This window comes from Aythya ferina (assembly GCF_964211825.1).
Source record: "Aythya ferina genome assembly, chromosome: 13".
NCBI classification, from domain to species: Eukaryota; Metazoa; Chordata; class Aves; order Anseriformes; family Anatidae; genus Aythya; species Aythya ferina.
In genome coordinates, this window is record NC_140311.1 from 8,951,980 (window position 1) to 8,974,763 (window position 22,784).

At 42.5% G+C, this 22,784-nt stretch overlaps 1 protein-coding gene and 1 long non-coding RNA gene across 6 annotated transcripts in view; one reads left to right on the forward strand and one right to left on the reverse strand.

Moving 5' to 3' along the window:
- The first annotated feature begins 8 nt into the window (after positions 1 to 8).
- Positions 9 to 2,580, forward strand: LOC311443853. Its single transcript, XR_014697545.1, has 3 exons — positions 9 to 69; positions 1,023 to 1,081; positions 2,363 to 2,580. It is a non-coding gene; the product is annotated as an uncharacterized lncRNA (long non-coding RNA).
- Positions 2,581 to 4,526: 1,946 nt separating this feature from the next.
- PLS3 (plastin 3) overlaps positions 4,527 to 22,784 on the reverse strand; it is a 49,735-nt gene continuing 31,477 nt past the window's right edge. For all 5 annotated transcript variants that reach the window (XM_084534397.1, XM_084534400.1, XM_084534398.1 and 2 more), the window contains 14 exons: positions 18,297 to 18,460; positions 15,631 to 15,760; positions 15,030 to 15,162; positions 14,306 to 14,387; positions 13,469 to 13,634; positions 12,008 to 12,150; positions 10,470 to 10,565; positions 9,754 to 9,949; positions 9,112 to 9,190; positions 8,364 to 8,478; positions 8,088 to 8,221; positions 7,125 to 7,248; positions 6,427 to 6,551; positions 4,527 to 5,836 (listed from right to left, as the gene is read on the reverse strand). In XM_084534397.1, coding sequence (XP_084390523.1) covers positions 5,704 to 5,836; positions 6,427 to 6,551; positions 7,125 to 7,248; positions 8,088 to 8,221; positions 8,364 to 8,478; positions 9,112 to 9,190; positions 9,754 to 9,949; positions 10,470 to 10,565; positions 12,008 to 12,150; positions 13,469 to 13,634; positions 14,306 to 14,387; positions 15,030 to 15,162; positions 15,631 to 15,760; positions 18,297 to 18,460 — 1,820 coding nt within the window. In that variant the 3' untranslated portion in view covers positions 4,527 to 5,703. The remainder of the gene's footprint in view (positions 5,837 to 6,426; positions 6,552 to 7,124; positions 7,249 to 8,087; positions 8,222 to 8,363; positions 8,479 to 9,111; positions 9,191 to 9,753; positions 9,950 to 10,469; positions 10,566 to 12,007; positions 12,151 to 13,468; positions 13,635 to 14,305; positions 14,388 to 15,029; positions 15,163 to 15,630; positions 15,761 to 18,296; positions 18,461 to 22,784) is intronic.

The following is a 22,784-nucleotide window of genomic DNA, read 5'->3' on the forward strand; positions in this document are numbered from 1 at the left end:
GCCGCTGACTGAAAGCCCCGCCCACGCGCCTGTCAGTCGCGGAGGCTGAGGAGAGCGGCCGTCGACAGGGTGTGCTTCGTGGGGTGTAGTAATAAACCTTAAAAAGTCGTTCCGTGTGAGGAGCTGGGGGCTGTTACAGAAGGCACAAGTTAATTAGGGACATTGGGCGGTTATCTTAGAGAGCCGCGTAGCGTTTCGGGGTAATTTTTTAAGAGAAAAGTGGGGATAATTGAGGCGGGGGCGGGAGGGAGAAGGATCGGGACCGAGGTGGCTTGGGACAAAATGAACATTTTTCAGGGTAGATCAGAGGTAATATGGGCAGCGTGAACATTTTAGAGGGAAAGCCTAAGAAAAATTAAAGTGAGCATAGGTGGCGTTTTAGGAGGGAAAAGCTGGGGTGATTTAGAGGGTACAGAATAAGCAGTTTGAGTAATTTAGTGGGCAAAAATGGGCGTTGCTTCCAAGGAAAAAGCTGAAGTAAATTAAAGGGTCAAAGATGGCACTTTTGAGGAAAAACTGAGGTAATTTGTGGGGGAGAAAAAAAAAAAAACCACAAAAAAAACGAAAACAAAAACCAAAAAAAATTTTTTTTTTCAGGGAAAAGCTGAAGTAAGTTAGAAGGATAAAAAGTGGCTTTATTTTTTATTTTTCTTTTTTAAGGGAAATCTGAAGAAACTTGGGCAAAAATTAGCATTATTATTTACTTTTTTTTTTTTTCTGAGTAAAATGTTGAGGTAATTTGTGGGCAAGAATCAGTTTTTTTTTTTTTTTTCCCCAGGGAAAAGATGAAGTAAATTGAAGGGTCACAGGTAGGATGTTTTGAGGAAAATGTTGTATGCAAAAATGAGCATTTTTATCAGTGAAAACCTGAAAAATTGAAACAAAAATCCTCTTTTTTTTTTTTTTAATTTCCTGGGAAAAGCTGAAGTAAGTTAGAAGGGTCAAAGGTGGATTTTTCTGAGGAAAACGTTGAGGTAATTTGTGAGCAAATATCACCTTTTCTATTTTCTTTTTTTTCTCAGGAAAAAGCTGAAGCAAGTTAAAAGGGTCAAAGGAGGAATGTTTTGAGGAAAATGTTGAGGTAATTTTTGGGCAAAAATGAGCATTTTTTTTTCACTGAAAAGCTGAAGTAAGTAAGTGACAGGGGTCAAAGGTGGCTTTTTCTCTTTTTTCCTCTTCTTCCTTTTCCTTTTTTCCTCGGAAATCTCAGATAGTAAGTTAGAAGGGAGAAAGCTGGATTTTTTTTTTTGAGGAAATTTTTGAGGTAATTTGTGGGCAAAAATGAGCATATTTGTAGGGAAAAGCTGAGGTAAATTAAAATTGTCAGAGGTGGAATTCTTCTGAAGGGAAATGCTGAGGTAATTTGTGGACAAAAATTGACTTTTTTGTAAGAAAAAGCTGAAGCAAATTAGAGAGTCAAATCTGGCATTTTTTTTAGGAAAAAAGTGAGGTAACTTAGTGGGCAAAAATGAGCATTTTTTTGAGGGAAAACCCGAGGTAAATTAGAAGTGGCAAAGGTGAAATTTTTTGAAGAAAATGTTGAGGTAATTTGTGGGCAAAAATCAGTTTTTCCCTCCCCCCCGCCCCCCCACAGCCGGCTGCTTTAGCCAGCCAGCAGGAACAACCCCAGTGTTGCCCCATCGGAGGGGGCCGGAAGGCGGGCATAGTCCCATCGCCTTTGGCGTTGCTTTTGGTTGGGGTGACGTGCACGCAGTTGGCGCGGAGTTGTCTCCCTGGGCTCCTGAAGACGTGGTGTTGTGCTGTAGCCAGGAGGGCCAGCCCGTCTGTCGGGCCTAGGCCGGAGCCTCGTGCTCCATGGGGCTTTCTTGGAAGGCGGTGAGGCGTGGGGGGCAGCCCTGTAGGCAGGGCTGTGCGTGTCCCCTGCCCTGGACAGGAGGTGCCTGTAGGGCCCCCGCTGTAATCAGGGTGCCCCAGAATCGGAGAGAAGGAGCCTCCATTTGCCTTTGGGACCAGGGCTGCCCCGTAACTTGGGGCCCAGCCAGTGCCCTGGCGTCCCGGGCACTTTGCGGTCCAGGCAGCGGCTCGAGCCCCCTGTAAGCAGGGGTGCAGCCTGCCTGGCCGCTGCTTTGCCTGCCCAGCACCGTTTGCCCAGGGTGCCCGCCTCCGAGCCCAGCTCCAGCACCGGCTGGAGCTCTGCTGTGCGTCCCTCAGGTGAGAAAAGCTCATTTCCGCTGTTTTTGTCAGGGGCTGTCTGGGTGTCTGGTGTGGAGGGTGGCAGGGCTGAGCCAGGGGCCAGGCAGTGCTGTGGGGAGCTCTCTCCGGGGACGGGGCTCCCCATATCCGCCAGGCAGAGGAGTTGGTGCTTAGGAGTTGGTCTAAGCGTCTCGTCCTTCCTTTGCAGCAGCAGCCGGTGGGGAAGAAAGAAGAGGGAGGCGTCGTGTGGACCTGCACTGCGAGGCAAGACTGACGAAGAAGAGGAGAAGAGGGAGAGGCATGATGTGGAACTATAAGGAAGAGGTGATGAAGAAGTGTTTGTCTGAAATGGAAATCATTTGTCAGTCATTTGTAATTAATGCAATATGGAAAAATAAAGCAGACTGAATAAAGCCAATATTGGAATTTTGTTGTTTAAATCTTTGTAAAATTTGAAGTACTGTCAAAACAGTTTTAAGTTTTTGATTGGGAATCTTTGACACTTAATGATCATCTCGCATCCATGCAAACATCCCTCTTTCCCTCCGCAAAAAAAAAAAAAAAAAGCACTCAGAACATTTTAGATAGTAATTACCAACTTTGCAGCTGTAACATCACATTATATAGACTCATAACCATCTTCTACTGTAAAATCTGCATCGTGAAACAACACTACTGTCCTATTTTTTTCAGTGTTTCTTTCACCCACAGCTGTATTACTTAATAACAAAAATATGATTAGAAGATAGTTTGTGACATCGCTGTCATGTCTTTGTCCACTTTGCTTCAGTAGTGTGGTTGTCATGCTGTGTAAGTGAAGGCTTTACAGCTGCAGTTAGGGGGTATTGTTCCGTTGGCGTGAAGATGTGATGCTCAGAGGCAATGGCATTTCAGTGTGGTGTTTCCCATTGGGTAGTAGGGGAAGGTAATACTAGTGTGGCTATCACATGGTATGAATGTTGGTGTTCTCCAGAGTTCCTTTCTAATTTTGCTGCACTGTTATCATTGTGGTTTGATGGAAGTTGTCGGCTGACAGCACAGAAGCGTAGCAGTGATGTATTTTATCTTCAGTTGGAACTGCAGGCAACTCCACACAAGCGTTAAGTGGACATAGTGAGCTTAGGTTGGTGAAGGTGGGCTAAAGCCCCACAGGGAAGTGGTGGTGGTGGTGCAAAACACTGGCATCTTGCTGAAAATGCACAAAAATGCACTTTTTGTCAAGAGAAAGCTCTTGTAGAGTGCAGAGGAAGTCCAGCCTTTGCTGTTACATCAGCAACAGCCAATGGACACACTGGGGCTGCACAATGAAACAATATCTTTTATCTGCTTCTGCATCAGATTCTTGATCAATTTGTGCCAAGCATTAAATGGTCACTGTCCCTACCAAATTAATTTTTTCTTAAAAAAAAAAAAACAAAAAAAAAAAAACAAAAAACAAAAAAACAAACACAAAAACATGTTTACTAACTGCTCATAAGAGGAGGTAATAGGAGGTGTGACAGACATACCGCATCTGTCCCTGACTTTAGAGGAATTTTATATGTTTTCAACAATAAAAGGTTTACTTTTTCTCTTACCTCTCATTAGCTTGGTAAAAGAGGACATTTTGACAACAGCAACCTCACACGAGCATGGTAAGTCCAAATTTTGCTATTACTGCGGTACCAGTGAATGGACAAACCAGGGCTGCACAACAAAGCAACACAAAGCAACACATGCTGCATCTTCCTGCTTATCAGATTTGTGATTAGATTCATGCCAAGTATTAAACGGTCAATACATTTTTGATTTGCCTTTTGTTTGCAATGTTTCTGCTTCAGTTCAGGGGTTTCAGTACAATCCTCACTTTTCCTCAGCTTCAAGCACTTTGGGAAGTTGCAGGAAAACCTCCCCTTTGCTTCTTGCTGTCGCATTCTTCTCTTCAATCTCTCTGCTGTTCTGCTTTGTGTCAGCTGCCACTGTCGCACCCTCCCCCCTCCACTGACCTGGGCTCTCTGGTCATGAGCCTGAATGGGTACAACCTTTTCTCCTACTTTTCCTAGGGTTTGCTGTAATGGGGCTTTTCCCCTACACCTTCGGCCATTATCTTCAGCCACGCAGTAAGTCACAAGTTCAAGAGTAATGTTTTAGAGAAGCTATCATAAAGGTAACGCCTCACAAAAACACTGCCAATTAAAAATCACTCACAACTGAAAAAGGAAAAAAACACAAAACCACCCTCCTCCTCACCCCCTCAAGTACACCCTAATTCTAGGGATCTTACAGATCAGTGGGACCTGCTACAAAATACAGAAAGCAACCAAAGCACTGCTAAAAGTATCTGACAACAGGCTTCGATGCTGGGACAGTGTAAATAAGGAGAGAACCCTGGATTTAAATGTCTTTTTTTATTTCAACTAATGCTTTGCCACCATATTACATCATTTTGAATAGCTCAGAATAGCAATATGATCTCAAAATCTAGCAAACAGCTTGCCAAAGCAAGATAATATTAACTCCTATGGATACAGAATCTTCCTTCTTTGGCGACAACACTTCATTTTTTCTGTAAAAATAATTTTATAGTCCAGCACATTTGCTGTTCAGTTTATTGAACCCTGCTGTTCGTGACATTTGCCTCTTCCCTGCACAAAACCTCCCCACAATGTAGTATAGTTTTATATCCAACAACATTTTAAATAAAAAAAAGTTATATTTTTCATGCAGATTTCTGTAAAAATTATGTTCTAAGTACACACAACTGAACCAAGATGCATACAAAAATGCATTCACTTCCGTTCTCAGGTGCAACTGTGCCATCAGCAACATGGTATCACGTTACTGTGTGCAGTCCAAGGATGGTGGTATTCTCATATATAGTCTAACTTAAAAATACAAACAACCCCCCTTTCTTTTTTTATAAGCAGCAAGAGAAAAAACTGCTATGCTTTATTTGTAAAGTAATCAAAATAGTTAGATGTATAAAAAGAAGCACCATGTACAGAGAATACCAGAAGATCCATCTTCCAAAACACATTTCTCATTTAGCATTGCGAGCTGGTCTGTAGGTCCCAACTTGTATGGTAGCTTTGTTTGCAAAGTTAAGGAAGTGGTCAAACCCAGAATGCACTTGGACCAAATGACAGCAATTAAGCTGGATTGCAGAAAGAAATAAGATCCATTCCCATTACAACTCATACTGACCACCTCAAGAGCCCTCGGGGGTGAGGTGGGGTGGGGACAACACCAAGCATCAGAGAAATAACGTGGTGAAAACAGCTCCAGAGCAGCGTTCAAGGTGCTGGTCTGTTATGAATGCATTTCTGTGAGCTCTTGATAAATCAAACTTTCATTTGGGAAAAGAGCACATCTGTTGGTTAAAACTCCTCTCCCTGAGAATTTTGGTACGAGTTTGTCTCGCAAAGCAAAACAACGTCCTTTGAACTTCAACAGTTCCTAGGCCAACAGCATTTCAGCGTGGACACAGCTGGTCTGCTACTCATGCACCCAGGGTGGCAGGTTGGGTTTTTGTTGTGTTTTGTTGTTTAATTTTTACATGGATCAACCCTTTTATACTCGCTTCATTCCTCTGCCCATCAAGCAGGCAAACACGGTCATGACCATCTTCGGTTTCACCTCCACAAGATCTTCTGGAAGAGCATAGACTCGGGCACCAATTCTCCTTGCCATGGACACAGCATACCTATTTGGCATGGAAAGAGAAGCGTGTTATTAAAAGGTATAATTAGTATTTGATAGGGCTAATAGCCAGAATTCATTATCAAGGACTCATCAGCTAACATTTACATTACCTCTTCTGCTTGCTTTTTAGGAATAATCAAGCAAGTATTATGTGCAAGAAAACTTCCTGTCATTCTGCCACTGCAGAATAGTCGCAGAACACACAGTTCAAAGCCATGATTTCACAGGCATACTTCAAATTTGATAACCTATGATGATTCAACAAGATGAGAGACAGACTAGGGTTCAGTCTCAAACCCCTGAGCCACTGGCTGTGCATTCATAAGCCTGAACAAACAGGTGAGAAACAGAGATTGCTGCTAGATCAGTGCTTGGGCTGTTCTGTGTTCCTCTCAACAGGCAAGGGTCCAACCAACTAGTACTCAGGCAGTGCTTCTTGAAATCAAATTGCTGTATTTGTCAGTAATGCCAGTCTAAAAGGTTCAGTGTTTGAAAACTACAGTAAAGCAGTAAAAACTCTTGCAACTTTAAGTCACAGCATAGTAGGTGTACTCTCCCAATGCAATGCAGCTTTTCAGATAGTTAACTTACTTAGCATTATTCTGTTTGTCATCTTCTGACAGATGACCAGTCTTTACAAGGTCATAGTTGATGCAACCAGGCTGTATAGCATCAATTAAATCCACCACTGCCAAGCTTGTACTGATAGTCTTGTCCTAGAGAATACAAGCAGAGAAAAGTAAACACAAATGTCTCATCCTTAAGATTACTTCTCACCTCAATCCAGCTGCTCTGCAATGTGCAACAAAACAAACTTTAAACAAGCTATTTCCAGGCAGGACTGAGTGATTATTCCAGCTGCAGCACAAACAAAAGTGCTGCTTCTCCTTTGGTAACAGAGTAAATTGGAGTCCTAATCTTGTACTAAGTGGTGTGAAAACGCAAAGTGTTTACAGCCACCCCCACTGATTTGACCCCAGGGGACAATGCCAACCTACAACAGCAGCTCCAGCCTCAATGCTTGCTGGTATCTTGGACCCCACCACTGCCCCAGAGGCCAACCACACTCCTCCCCTCTTCTGACACCCCATCAACTCTCTTGCTCCACACCACTGTTCTCCACTAGGGGGTTCTGAAAGTCTCCTCTCTGGTAGCTTGAAGCCACTTTGTTCCCAGCACAGGCTGCAACCTGTCTTGTGTAAAACCCCATCTTGAACATGTCCTGCTGCAGCCAAAGAAACCCTTTTGGGGCACCCTTCTCCTTTTGGATGCAAGAGGGGAACCTGCACCTTGAAGTTCTGGATGGAGGTGGACTTGCCAGCTTCTTTCAGGGTCTGGTTTACCCAGCTGACTATAATGTCATCGTTGGCTTTCTGACCATCACCCAGGTCCTCGAGGACGTTCAGCGTGTACCTGAGCACAGACAGAAAGAACAAGATGAGGCTCAGAGCCTGGGCTAAGACCCAGCAAGGACACTGCCCGGATGCGATGCAAGCCCATGGCAGCATGGCAAGCATTCACATAGTATCAGCTCTGCTTTTGTATAGTTTTTTAATTTTTATTATTATTATTTTTTTTATCCCTTTAGCAAAAAAAAAGGAGTCATCTATCTAAAGTGTGATTGCTGTTAAAAAGTCTAATAAGGGGAAGCGCCTGAGTTTGTAATAGCAGCTCACAAAATTGCATGGGCTGAAGGTACTGTTTAATCTGCTTGAGCATTCTTGCCTCTACTGCCAAATACAGAGCTGACATGCAACTAATCTGCAGATATATCTTAGGTATTTGCATCATCTTAAAATGAGGTATTAACTTTATCATTTTGTCTAGTTCTGAAGAATTCTGTTAAGCGCCCCCCGCACCCCCCCTTCAGGTTCTGATTGGGATTATGAAGCAGCCCCAGAATATCTCTTTCACAGTTTCCAGCTAAACATTAGAACAGTCATGCCAGCTAAGCTTTACTTCCTATGGTTGCTACACATGGGTCAGCCTCGAGCAGGCGAGAGAGGTCATCTCTGACAACAGACTCACTGGAGGTCTCGTCTCTGCTCCAGCCTCCCACATGCAGCAGCGGGACCAGCTCTGCCACAGTTTTGTCCAGCTGAGTCTTGAAATGTCACCAAGGACAGAGGTTTTACAGCCTCTGTGGGTAAACTGTTCCACTGCTGCAGGCACAAATCTCTCACACCCAGCAAAAACCTTCACAAACTGTACTGAAGTCACAAGGCTGATGTGTTTGATCAGATCAAACCTACCTTCTCATCAACTGCCAGACTAAGGCTAGTGTCAACGTTGGGTTTCCGTCATTCAGATCCTGTCCTCCAATGCCAACCAGGGAGAATTTGGCTGGATGCTTTCCCAGATCTACAGCATAGTTACAGTTTTCTAGCTACACCGGAAAAGAGTTCAAAGAAAAATCATTCACAAATACACTCTTGACTGAAAGCCTCAAATAGGAATTTCTAGATAGTGCACGTTTACTTCTGATCCTAGTGTCCATGGCTTCTTTCGAAGTATTTTGAAATGCTCACCTTTTTCATATTCGCTCCCAGCTTAGGGTATGGAGGCTTGTTAACCTTATTCCAGTCAACAGGAACTTTGATCTTTTCATATAATTGTAGTATTACCAGTGCATCTTGGAGATCACTAAAACAGAAAACATTGATCAAGCCTGACATTTCCCAGTTTAAGTGATTTTGTAACATCACGAATAATTACTACTCTTTACAGGTTGTTGTAATTTCAACAACCCTAAAAAGAAAAAAATTTCAAAACATTTTGTAATTTTCAGTGCAGAAGAAATGCTCCATGTTTATCACCAGCTAGTTGCTAAGCTAACACAGGTTTTAGCATGGTAATTAGCAACAGATCCTGAAAAGAATTTTGCTACATAAAAACCAGAAGTAGCCACCTTTCTCCATTGACTACAGGGGTCCAGAATATCTTGCCTCCTTAACTAGGATGCCTTAGTCAAGCCCTAAAATTAGGTGACATGGAATCTATGTCCAGTTGCTGTAATGCAGTTTGCTCAAGCTCTAACTGGGATCTGAGTGTACCAATTTGCAAGGGGGAGGAAAAATAAACAAATCACCTTAAAACCAGAGCTGGCCCAGAAACCCTAAGCTAAGGGCTGCAGGGAGGATACAGTGAGCATCGTCCATTCCCCAACACCTTTTCTTATACTCTTTCCTCATGACTGTGGGCAACAGGACACTGGTGTGGGCACATCTCCACGTTGATCTATGTTGGTTGGGTCCCTCCCAAGAATCTAATGCTTACCCATAGAGGTGATTTACATGGGGGTTCACACCAAGGGAGTTCATCCAGTTACGGAAAGTCCGTTCCTCACGGGTCTCTCCTAAACGAAAGAAAGAGTTCAATAAGACTTTTGGCAAGCTCAGAGCTGTATGGTTTCCCACCTTGCAAGACAGTAAGTTCTGAACAGCACAGCTCAAAGTTTTTCAGTGGAAAGAGATTGTTTCTGCCAGAACTTTTTCAAACAAAGAAGATTGCCCTGACCTCATGTTTTGGATGTCAGATTGATTTCACCAGACCTCAGAAGAACATGGTTTTTGGAGGCCTTTTCCAACCTGAATGATTCTATGATTTTTGCACTTTCTTGCAGAAAGTGCAGCAAGAATGTCTTTCATATGGGAGTAAGCTAACTCACTCTCTAATCCCAGTTGTGCTTTACCAAGGTGCTCTTGCCTGTGTCAGGAAATTGCAAAGCTCAGAACAGCTGAACAGGCCCTCAGGTACCCTCTTCATCTGCCCCAAATGAGTAAACCACCATTGCAGCGCTTAAACCTCAAATCATAGGTGTTCAACAGAAATGCCTCCACTGGGCATAGTCTCTTGTGATCTAAGTGTTTACTTGAGATATTTCTCTCCTACTACTTTCGTGACTGATAAGGCCATTACCTTCTAGTAGAGTCCAGTCAATGTCCTGGTTTTCAGGCTTGGTAAGTGCTGGGTACTTGTTGAACAGGTTTGCAACAAAGGCCAGATTGAGTTTGGGATTGCCACTGACCACATCAGCCGGCGTGACAAACTGCCGGCACCCGAGCCGGTCTGCCTGCTGAAGCATGTACTCTGCTCTTCGCAAGTCGTCCTTCTCCTGCCGGAGACACAGTGGAGAAGATCTGTCAGGGAAAAGATCAAGCTACAAAGCAGATGGGAAGCTCCTGACTGCTACCTGGAGCAATGTCACAACTCCACCTGCCTTCACTGGGCATTGTCTGCTAATCAAATGAAGGGACAAAGCATCCACACTAGTCCACTTGTCCAGGCTTGTCTCTACTTTTCCTAGCATGATCCCTTCGATCCCTTCAAATTTTTTATGCTTTGCAAGTTTTATGCTTTTTGAACTTGATGGTTCAAAATTAGAATACAGCATGCTCCCAAATGCAGCAAAAATCCAAAATATTTCTCAATCATACATGTTAATTGGGATGTAGTGACCAGGCCTCACTTAGAAACAACAAATCACAACATACCCAAGGTACGTACACATACACTGACACTTTACACGGTCTTGAAATTAAGATACCAGGTTACCTAGATGTCATGGAGCAATTACGGGGTCACAAGTAGCTTGCAACTATACAGCATGAAGACACAACAGCCTGAATACTTACATTGAAACCTGACATGTTAATATCGATCTGAGGCTCTCCTTCTTTCTGCCCTTTAGGTGCAATTTGATTGAGAAGGTGGAAATAAGCTCTAGAATCCTGAAATGGATGAGAAATAGAACTCAGGTCTCCTGTACAGCACTGAATACATCATAACAATTCATTTCAAGCTCATCTTTACCAAAATGCTGTGCCTAATTGGCGTATGTACCTTTACTGAATTACCAAAATCTGTAAGCTTGACAGACAATAATAAGAGCACGATGGCAGAAATCCAGGCAGCAAGAAAAAAGAAAACAAAGGGAAAATGTTAGAAGTATTTAAGGCAAATAATTATGGGTTTTAACTCTCTGCATACTGACTTTGTTGCACACTGGTGTCGGCCACTTTTCAGGGGTCGGAGGAGGCAGAAATGCCAGCACTGCTTGCTTGAACAGCCCCCAGCTGCCAGACCATGTGGACACCCCAACACAACCCTAACTCCTGAACAAAGCAGCCACTCCTACTTTTACAGTGATGATGAAGGTGGGTCAGAAAAGACATAGTTCTGGCAAAAAGCTGATTACATGGAACCTCAATGTTTTCTCCTGTGCCTACTCATTAGCTAGAATGGTAGGAAGGAGAGATACCAGGGATGGTCACAAACTAAGAAGAGCAAAAGCTGCTGTAATTATTCATCATTTACAAGTCCTTTCACTCCCCAGCACTGCAAAGGAGCCTGCAATATCCTGCCAGCCTATGGGCTGCATCAGATAAGCCACAGCTGTCAGCAGTACTCTGTGTAGTTTTGAAGTTGGAAATAAAAGCATATGCACACACACATGCATACACACACACACCTCAAGTATCTTCCCCCCGCCCCCTTCCACCCTGACAGTCCTCTCCCCCAGAATTCTCTTCAATCTTCTTTCTCTTCTTCCCAATTACTGGCTATGCAAATATGCTCCAGAAACCTGCTGGGGGTTAGTGTGAAAAAGCTCCACACCGACCAGGAGTCATCACCCTCTGGTTTTCACTACGGCAAAGAGTGAGAAAAGAGCCACATCTCACACTTGAAAAAACAGCTGTTATTTCCCTTCTTCTCTTAAACCCATGACAGTTTGGATGAAATGCCACCACCTGCAAGGAGCATGTAGAAATCACACTCCACAAGGATGCGGCTAATTATTTCACCCTGTCCGTGTGAGCTGCAGTACAGATTAGCTCCATCAAAAAAAGACTGACTAAGAACATTCAAAAACATATGACAAATACCAGTTTGCTACTTGATTAAAACATACAACAGTTTTGCTGCAGGATTGTGCTCACACTGGAGTAAACACTTGGACAATTCAATGCTGGGCTCATTCTAATGGCCACAGACAATTGCAATGTGGTACCCTAAATCTACCCTTTGGAAACCCCTATTATACCTATTCGGAGTATTAAGGTTAAGAAAGGTCCTGTTTATGGATTAAAGGTCTCATATACACATGCAAACACAGCCCTGGCCTGCTCCCAGTTTTTTCCCAGGCATGCGCAGCCAGGAGAGTTCTCAATACCTTGATATCTGAGCTGAAGTTATTGATTTTGTGCCAGCCTGCATTTTCCAAGTGGAAGTTGGCCCATCTTAGGAGCAGCTCTTCCGGGGAGAGTTTCATAAGGTCCTCCAGATTTTCACCATCACGAAGTAAGGCAGCCAGTGCTGGAAGAAAAATGCTCGTAAGATGAAGAATGAAGAAACAAGTTTCAAAAGAGACAAACCTCCCTCCCAGAGTCAGAACTTCAGGAACATTTCAGAGTGGGAGAGGGGACACAACCAGCTACCAGTTAAGTCAATACAATTTGGGTGTTAGTGGAGTTTCCTGAATGGGTTGTTCCACAGAGAATATGAACAATATAGAAAACATTGTAAAAATGAGAAAAAGTATTTCCCATTTTCTTGTGCAACAAAATTCTCTGGATTTTTATGTACAGTCCTTTTAAGTTGATGACAGTAAGCTAAATACAAGTATACATCTATCTCAATGATAAAAATGTTTCCAAATGATTTCATATTCACTGTTTCATTCATAAAAACAATGTCAGCTTGAAACCATGATAAGCACCTTTTCAGCTAGAGGTTTCTTCACTCAACCAGGATTTTTTAAGTCTAAGGTAAATAGCTTTACCACTAGGACAGGATTAGGAAGCTTAGATAAAAGACACTGAAGCCCCTCCCATCCATGTGCTCTGAACTATTTGAGAAATTTCAGTTTTGGAGGCTGTTCAAAGGACCAAGCAAGCACAGTGGGGTTACTGCAGCATGATGCTCCCATGGCTGAGAAGGATGTGAGAGCTCAGCTGTGGCATGGACAGTGGTGGGCAAAGAGGATTTGAGGAGAATCATGTCACTGCAAACATGCTCCTGAAGAACAGAAAGCCTCCTCCTTTTTGGAGGATGATCTATCACCCTAAAACAATGTAAGCAGCTTTTGCAACCTCACCCCTAGCTTGACATTGCCAGGTAAAACGTGCCTAAGCCTCAAGGCAACAGCACAGGGACGGGACACAAAACAGCTTCATACTGAGTGGTCTGTGACACCTAAGAGATCCCTGTGCAGGGACAAGGCAAAGCACAGCCTGTGCATTATCAGGGAGCAGGAGGAGAAAAGGGCTGATGAAATCAAGCCCTGTCTAGTAAGATGTTAAACCAGGAAAGGCAATCCTATGGAAAGCAAAGTGAAAGAGCTGTAACATTGACTTTGACCACATCTAGAAAGTGTGCACAACCCCCCCAACCCAAGCCAACTTCGCAACTACAAACCAGCTGTCGGGCACTCAGCCTGGCGCACGCCCTCGATGAAGCTGATGGCCAGCTCTCCCCTTTCGGCAGAGGGGAGGGAAGATGTGGCAACGGGGCTGGAGGCAACAGCGCAAGCAACACTGGCAGGCTCAGACGCAGCATCACATGCAGCCCCTCGGCAGCTCAGGAGCAAGACGACATTCATGCTGTCCAAGTTATCACTTACAGCATCATTTACCTTCATTTCTGCTGAGCTCAATGTCCGCAAACAAGCCAATCTTAATGATCTGCCAGAGAAGCCCAAGAACCAGGTGGGGTTTCCCTTCCCTCAAGTCCTCTGCACCAATATTGACAACATGGCAACCGATGGCAGATGCAGAATTCAGCGCCAGGTTCAGGTTCTCCTGTGGACAGCACAGTCAAGTGAGACACAGCCCAGAGAGATGTCTTTCATCCAGTGCCAGCAGAGTAGGGATTTCCCCCTCGTCCTTGCTCCAACATCAGCAGCTTGGAGGAAACTCTCCCAGCTACCTACAGTAGTAGAAGCTTTAATGGAGCTGTCACAGTAGCAGAGTGCATCAATAAGAACTGAACTAGGCACTGGGGTTTAATTTCAGCCTCTGCTATTTAGTTTCAGCCTTCAAGTCAGTCACATCTAGTGGCATCAACAAGAACATGACTTAGAGAAGCAGTAAGGTACTCAAATACATGCAAGCACCTGTGCAAAACCTGTTTTACTCACAGCTGGTCAACACCAATAATCAGATTGCTTGAGAAGATACCAATACACATAATCAGTGCACCAATAACAGATGTGAACTGCATTTCAGCCATTTTACCTATTTTGTCATTAAGTTATCTTATCTTAAGACTAGGCATCCTAGCCTCTTGAACTGTACCCATACCACTAAAATTGCCAATTATGCACGGTAAAAACTGCCTTTAATAATTCAATGCAACTTATAAAAATCTTCCCTTTCCAGTGTTCCATAGCAGCTAATTGAGCCACCATGCTAAGTTTTCCTTTACTCTATTTGAATGTGAATTTCTGCAAACATATAGAACGGTACTGTACCTGAATTATGAATGGTGTGAGTTTCTTCTTGTTAATCGCTCTTTCATCAATTGTGTCCGGAACAGAAAGATTGATCATTTTGCTGGTAGGAGGAAAAAATAATATTTGAATGACATTTTGTATACCATCTCAACAAGTTGTTTCACTGTTACAATACTTAGCACAGTACATTTCCTTTTACTTGTTTACTCCTGCATTGCTTTTGTTTAAAAATCAATATTTTGTAAATCAGACGTTAATATTTATGTTATCCAGAATGTATTTGGAATGTATTTGAAACTAATAGCTAAACCTGAAACCTTACACATGTTACTGGCCACCATTGATCTCAGATGCTGGAGCAAAAAGAGCACGTGAATTATTCACAATGCAGTCACTGAACTAGCAAAGACTCATTGCTACTTTGTCATCTGCTGCAAAGACTAGTAAGGCAACAGATAAGTACTCGCAAGGTACTTATCCCCTTCAGCAAACTTAGTTTCAAGCCCAAAACAAAAGTACTAGACAAAACCACTAGCTTGTAACAAAGCAGAAGCATCATGCATTGACACCAAAAGCCTGGGTGGATAGAGCCCCTCTTTATACATGCAAAATATTGTGCACACATGCTGGCATACAAAAAAAAACAGACTAGAACAGGATGAAAATTCCCCATAACTATGGAGTTTTTGGGGAGTATTTTATTTGTTTTTCTTTTTTAAATTCAGGAGCAATCATGACTTACCATAGCACAATCCCATCTCCCACAGCTTTGAACAGGTCATCTGTGTTTGGGTTCATTGGAATAACGTGCCTACAGTCAGGATCATTTTCCAGGGCTTTGTTTATCCAGTTTACAAAGGCATATTTTTCTTCCTCTAAGATAACCAATTATAAATTTAATGCAGGGTTCTTCACAACATAGCAAAGATTTACCCAAAGCATTTTACAATAGCCCAGGGGAAAAAAAAAAAACAAAAAAAAAACAAACACCACACTATCATTACCACACTATTTTATTAGACACAGTTTAAAGAAACCTGAGTTTGACTTCAAATTATCAGAATATTCCTGTCATTTACTCATTACTTTGCATCTTTACTATGTTCAAATGTGACACAAGGGCTTCATCAGCAAGCACAGCTAACAAAACAAATAAGCACACATTTTACACACAGTTTACACACTGCTAATCTTGCATTACACTATATTCCGTCCTGCTCTCACCTTGATCTGTGATCATTCAGCTACTGGAGAACAAAAGCAGAGTGTGGAGCAGGTAGTCGAAGTCTACTAGTTTTGCCTCCACTTACCAGAGAAAAAAGAGGTGAAAGTCAGAGGAGTACCTGAGTAAGAGTGCTGCGTCCCCTCACTGGAGAGCTCCGAGGTGCCCCCAATCGCACAGATTCCCTCCTTTCTGTTAATTGCTTTTCTGAAAGTTTTAGCAATATCGCTGCTTTTCACCTCTTGGAAAATCTACAATTTAAAGTGCGCTGTTAGACAAAAAAAGATTGCCTTCATATACTGAGAGGGCTACAGAAGAAGTTATCTTCTCTTTGTCAGCTTTAAAGCAAACTTCACAGTACAACAGCAAATGTGAACAGCCTAGCAAAATTGTAGTGGTATTAAGTTTAACACGGGTAGGAGGCAGAGACTAGTCCCACTCCCTTTTAACACATATTGCAAGTGGCAATTGAAACAGAAGCATTAGGCTTGAAGTAACTCTCACACATTTACCTTTTCAAGTAGATTTCAAGGGACCACAAGAAAAAAGTGAATCCTTTGCAATATGAAGGCAGGTACGCATGCAGCAGTTTCCATAGGACCGAAGTTGAGAAAGCTGTTGTGTAATTTTAACCTCTCTGTGTAAGCCAGATGCTCATGTGACTGTGACTTTAGTTCACACACAAGAGTTTGTCCACAGCCCACAGGAGACAAAAAAGCAGTTCTCTAGTAAGAGCATAACAATCTAATCTGCAATAATCCATAACAGATATTTCAGCTAAGTCTTTTTCTAACAGGTGTGGACTAATGGACAAAATGCTGTTATGTGTGAGAGCAGAAGAGATGCTTTAGCACAGGACTACGCTGTGGAGTTTGTGCAGGTTGAGTGTTACTATTAGTGGCCTTGAGTTTAGGACTATTCCAACTATTAGGAAAAATATATTCAGTGGTTTGAAAGCCTACTTAAGTAAACTAGTTTCAACCACACTGAAAATACAAATGTAAGAAAAAATAAAACCCCTTTGTTTTGTTCATGCCTTCCTTGCTCCTGCCAGGTTTCTGCAGTGCTGGGTTCCTCTGTTTGATTCCTCAAGTCTCATCCATCCCAACCCAACATTCTGCTATCTTTTTTTTTTTTGATTGCACACAAATCTTGCAGAAAAACATAGGAAGGTTCTCCAAACACTGCCCTGGAAACGGCAATGGAATAGCACTGCAAATAGAACAAGGTGCTTCTGTTAAAACAAGACAAGGGGACTTGCCTGCCTGGCTGCAGAGGTGTCACCTGGCAGGGTCAGCATGCCTGATTGCCATACTTTATCCTTCCCAACCCTTAAACACAGGTAACGTAGCAAGTCAGGATGATGGTGCAGCACAGAGTTAAACCATCTCCTGATGGCAGGCAGAGGTTTTGCTCACCCCAGTGATCAGGCAGAGCTGAGTGAAAACAGCACAGAGGTTTGGGATTTTCTGTTTGGTTGGTTTATCTTAAATCTATTTAAAAACAGTTATGTATTTTTAGTTTTGCCAGATTCATTACTGGTATTGCACACCCTCTCTGGAAAACATGTTTTAACACTGAGGTACCTTGACTCTAACCTCAAGGTAGTTCATGTCTTACTTTGTGTCCCAGAAACCACAGCAGAAGTGCTCATAGTTAGAAAAGATCAATGGTAAAAATTCTATAATTAACCATTGCATCTACTGTATGGATTGGTTGCCTCTAAGACAACTAATGATGTTTACTTGACCATTGGTACCATTGACGTCTGACAGGAGACATTGATTTCTTCCTTCCTAGTGCAAAGTTAGAGTTATGGACAAGTTCAAACCAACAGCTGAAACATGCACCCAGCATGCAAGTGTTCACAAACTGCAAACAAACTCCAACTTACTAGTTGACTCCGAACTCAAAAGTTCAGAGGGTCTGAAAACAATTAAGGAACAGAAAAAGGTAAAGCTAAATTAAGCAATATCGAGAAAAGTAGCTGACATGAAAACAGCTCCCTAAATGCACTGCTCATGTTTTATACTATTCTTCTAATATTCACTCAGAATATCAAAAGGATAAGGAGAGAAAGTGTTGTGCTTTTGAAAATAATAAAAAAGGACAAATTAATAAAAAAATCTGACCTATTTCTAAGGAAAAAGGCTGAAGGAAAAATGCTGAGACCCATCCTCCAACTTTTCCCACTTCCCTACTCCTGGTTCTTCCCTTTTAAGGCAACAAATGGATCTAAATTTTCCTACTTCAGCAACTAAATTAATCTCCAAGTGTGCCTTGAAATGCCCTCACAAATCTTTAGCAAATACTTGTAAGTCCCATTAAATTGAGAAAGGAAATTATACTGCTTCACAGGGAAAACAACCATTCATCTGTATGCCTGGAAAAAGTGAGCAGATTCCACTCAATACTCTAAGTTTGGAGAACTGGAAGTCTCTTTTCCAGTTGTCATGCCACATGGAAACAGGCTTTTAGCCTCCAATAGACTTTTCATAAAGCAAAAGCATGTGGGAGAATATTGGTTTTTTTGTTTGTTTTGTTTGAAAACCAACATGTTCCTTCTCTGTCCAAATCGAAAGGCTGGCAGCAACAGCAAAACAAATCATAGAAATCTCAGTATATGACCAAAGAGCTACTTTTTACATGGTAAGTCCTCAAAAGTCATCATTAGAAAACTAGAACTGTGTTGAAGTCAGCCCCTTTTAGCCCCCTTTTTTCAGCTTTGTCTAAAAGGAGCCCCGGCCATCTAACAGAAATTGCTGAAAATTCAGAAATATCACTTACATAGACAAATTCTTCAAAACTAATCTTCCCATCTTTATTCTTGTCGCCGTCGATCATGAGCTTCTGGATGATCTCTCTCACTTTGTACCCAGGGAGAGGCAGGTTGGCTTCCTTGAAGAGCTCGTGCAGCTCGTAGTCGCAGATGAACCCATTGCTGTTGAGGTCTAAGGATTAAAAGGGGCAGGAGAAAAAGGGGTGGGAGAAGGCAATTTAGAAATATGTCAGTCATCCAACAGGATGAACTCCAGACACCGGGAAAGAAAAGAAGCCCCCACCCTCAAACATGCTTTAGAGAAAGCAACCTATGTTCTGAGGACATCTGTAAGACAGAAAGTTTAAGCAGGATTTCCTAGTATGATCATCACAATCCACGTGTTTTAGGGCTACATTGCACAGACCATTCATCTTTGCTGAAAGCAAGAACCGCGCAGGATGCAGACACACAGCGGGACACCCACACCAAAAATACCAAGTCCAAGAAGTACACCATTCAATGGACACCACTCAGGAATCAAAGGTGCAAGTTAAATACATATAGCTCATCCTTGAAACAGACTGCAAGCTATGAGATCCCTCTGTCTTTGTGCAATGGCAGCTTCAAAGCAGAGCTGAGCAGGACAGCTCTTCACACAGGACCAAGGCTGTTGTAAAAAGTTTCGCAAGAGAACATCTGTGTTTTCATAAATCATCTCCAGAGTTACTTTTTACATCTGAACTGCACTGCAGCTGGGTTTGTGCATTAAAAATAGAAGTTAATGAAACACAGCACTTTTTAACATTCTGAACTGAAAACACTAAGTCAGCTCTGCATTTCCTTTTTTTAATCATGTTGATAATGTTATTCATTTATTGCTGACAGAAAATTGAGGCCAGACATTTTAATACAGCCCAAGAAAGCTCTGCAATGACATTCACTTTGACAGTCACTGCCAAGATACAGCAGCACTTCACACTCATTGAGATGTGATCACCTACTAGATCTGGAGAGAAAGAAAAAATAAGTGCAAGCCTGGAGCTTTACACATCAACAGATCCCATCCCCTTTGCAGATGTTATCACATTTGCAGATCATGCAGTACAAATCCAGCAGCCCCAGTCTTTCTTCAGGCAAGAATGGTTTTAATGCCACCATGGAAAGGCACAGTCTAGGTGCTGCCTTCTGCAAGAGGACTAAGGTGAGCAAACATGGTTCCCAGCACAGCTGGTATCCAAGTTTTAGAAAAGGCATGTCCACACGAGGCCAGAGCATTTGAAGCAGCCTGTGCACCCAGATTTATGTCCCAACACATAAGTGTGACCCTCCAGCATGGCCAGAGACAGGGACTGCAAATATGTAGTGCTCTTACCACAAGCTCAGAAGCGACGTTAAAATCTGTTTGCTGTAGGCAAGTGGCACAGACAGCCCAGGGAACTTGATTCAGTGCCCAAACCTCCATTTCTAATATTTATAAGGAAGCAGTCTCTCCTTAAGGCCACAGAATTAAACTGCATTCAAGCAGAAGATTCTGCTCCCCAAACACCCTTGCAGACCACAGCCTGCATGATCGAAGAGCTGCACCTGCCCCAGCAAGCTTTGGTTTTGTTCACATGGGAATCTCACACTACAGCCACTTGGGTCAGTACCTATGCTTAAAGGGAGATACTTTCTAAAATAAGAGAAAGCAATTAGGATAGCTCAGAAGTCCAGTTAGCATATTTTGAAAGTCAATTTACTTTTAATAAGTGGCAGTAGTGGTTTTTAAGCACTAAAAACCAACAAGCAGCATGTCCTCACCATTGCTCCAACTCCCCTCATTTTCCAGGTCAATATGGGATTTTAAGATTGTTTTCATAAGTTAGCCAGAAAGTGAAATTCAAACACTTACTGACAAACATACAAAGTAACAGTCCCTGGATCTCAAACTAAAGAAGAACATTGAGTCCAGACAATTAATAAATGGATTTAACTACTTTATGAAGTGCCAGTGTTTACAATAATTCTGATGAAATAAAGTGCTTGGGTCCAACAATTAATGATAGCAACAGCCTGCTGTCTGGCTTTCGATTTTTAGATTTTTATTAAAAAAAAATATAAGCTTGCAAAGGCAAGCTTTATCTCAGTCCAGGCTGAGATGTCATCAGCAAACTATTTCCCTGTAGGTAAATCACAGCTTCTTCTGTTACAGTTTTCTTACTACTAAATTTAACTACACAATATGTGTCTTTTTTCCATCTCACATCCAGGGAAAAAAATAATAATCAGACAAGGAAAAGAAGGGACTTGCTAATCTCCAGGGCCTATGAACCTGAAACAGGTCTTTCATTTCACCTTCAGCATGCCTGAAGCCAACACCTATTGCTTCAGCCTGTGCTTGGCTGAACTATCCACAGTCCTTTACCATGCTGCCAAATAAAGCAGGTAAATCCAGAAATACCCCTCCATCACTTCTTCTGATCAGTCCACCTCCTAAAAATGAAGTTTTACATCTATCCAAGTGTTAAAGAAGCAAACCACAGAGAAAAATAAGGTAAGATTTCAAAATACATATTGCATCCTTGATGGAATCATTAAAGTAATCTTGATTGGATTTGTTAACAGTTTTTGTCTTGAAGTGACTACCTTAAGCATTCAGAAGAGTTTCCGAACTAGGCTTGCCTATGCCTTGTCTGAGGCTATTGAGAAGTGAAAGAAAAAACATACGGGATTTCACAAGGCAAAAAGCCACTTGGGTGACAGCAAGGAACTGAGCTCCAGTCCTCATCTCTAACACACTGTGTAGAGATGTGCCTTGTAAAAGAATACCTAAATCTGTTTAGAGCACAGTTTTGTGTATGAAGCCCTGCAAGTCTTTTAAGGGTACAATCCAGTTCAACAAATTAATTCCTAACCTTGCATTTATATTGGTTTTCTTGCAAAACAGGAACTGTAACATAAAAACACTCTGGAATGCAACTGAGGAATTAGCCCAGCCCCTTGTCTGGCCCATCCACACAACTTGCTTTGCTGAGCTCAGCCTCTGCCTGAAAGCATCACCTCTGGCTGCAGGTCAGATATCAGAATTTTCCTGCAGTTTGGTCAGTATTTGCCCAAGATGCTGTTGAGGTACATCAGCTCACCCCCACAAAGCAGCACCTTCCCATTCTTCAGGGTTTGCCAGGCTCAGAGTTTTCCCTCTGCTCACTGGGGAAAAACATTAGAAGCTCTGCAGCACAAAGCACCATTCAAAATGCATGTTTGCATGCAAGCGCATACAACACAGGAGTGCAGCACCAGGAAAGATGCTGCCCATTATGAGGGACTGTGCACTGGCTGCTCCCAGCACTTGCTTCAGGCTCAGACAGTCAGCACATGACACAAGTTTGAAGGACTCCTGGTGAGAAACACACCTGAACTCACTCAAAACCCTCAGGATCTCAGGATCTACATCCTTCCAACTCTTAACGACATCCCAAACACCCACCTAGAATAGCTACTCTTCTACAGTAACCTGAAAAAAAAAAAGAAGTCACTGATTTATTTCATAGATTGAAAGGGCATCTATGCCCCAGACGTTTTGGAAGTGGGAATTAACGGTAAAACAGGTCTGTTGGCTCAATCGCAAGACCCCACACTGAGTTAGAGGTTTTTTCAGTAAAGATGCTCTCATTTCAAGTTTTAGCTCTTTGGCCACAGAAATGCAGATTTAAGCATTGAAGCCTGGTGGATATGCTAGCCCATGGTTTTGGCTTGGCAGCAAAGCCTAGTAACTAGTTATTCACTGCGTGGTGGAACATCTGACACAGCAGTCAAATATACAAAGTAACACCATTAAAAAAAAACAATGTCCTCTTTGCAACACCAGCAAGATCTGTAATTGTTTCCAGCATTGCTACAGGTCCACCATATGGTGCCTTGCTGGATGTCCTGCAACAGGGCCAGATTTCAGACAGGAGGTGGTCTAAAATCCTTCTCTAACAAAATCTAAAATGGTATTCAACAGCTGAAGAGGCTGTCAAAATAGAAGCTATCCCAAACAAAATCCCTTAGCATATGACCCAGAATTACTAATGGAAGAAAGTAAAATTGTTTTACCAGACAAGCTACAGCCTGGATTCATTATAATCTGCCTGATGGAAAGGAAACTACAGCACATCTGAAGTTTCCTATTTCCACTGAAAGATGCATGCATGCCAGCATACTAAACCTGCAAAAGGTCACTGCCGTGATATATGGCACCACCTTCTGCCCATATGCAGGTGGCGCAGCAAAGCCGCAATAAACAAAACCCCAAAGCTGCTCCAAGCTCTGGCTCAGCTTCCTCCAGACAAGTCCTTAAAATAGCTTAAATAACAGGATGCAAGAGGGGAAAGTAACCCACACATTTCCTTTTAAGGACATATGCTCTCAGCAGGACCACAGATCCCTATTTGCCTTAAGCTACCATTTCAGAGCATTGTTTTACTACCTTGCAGCATCGAACAAAGTGTTCAACTGGGCTGTGTTTTTAAGTACTTAGTGTTTCCAGAAAA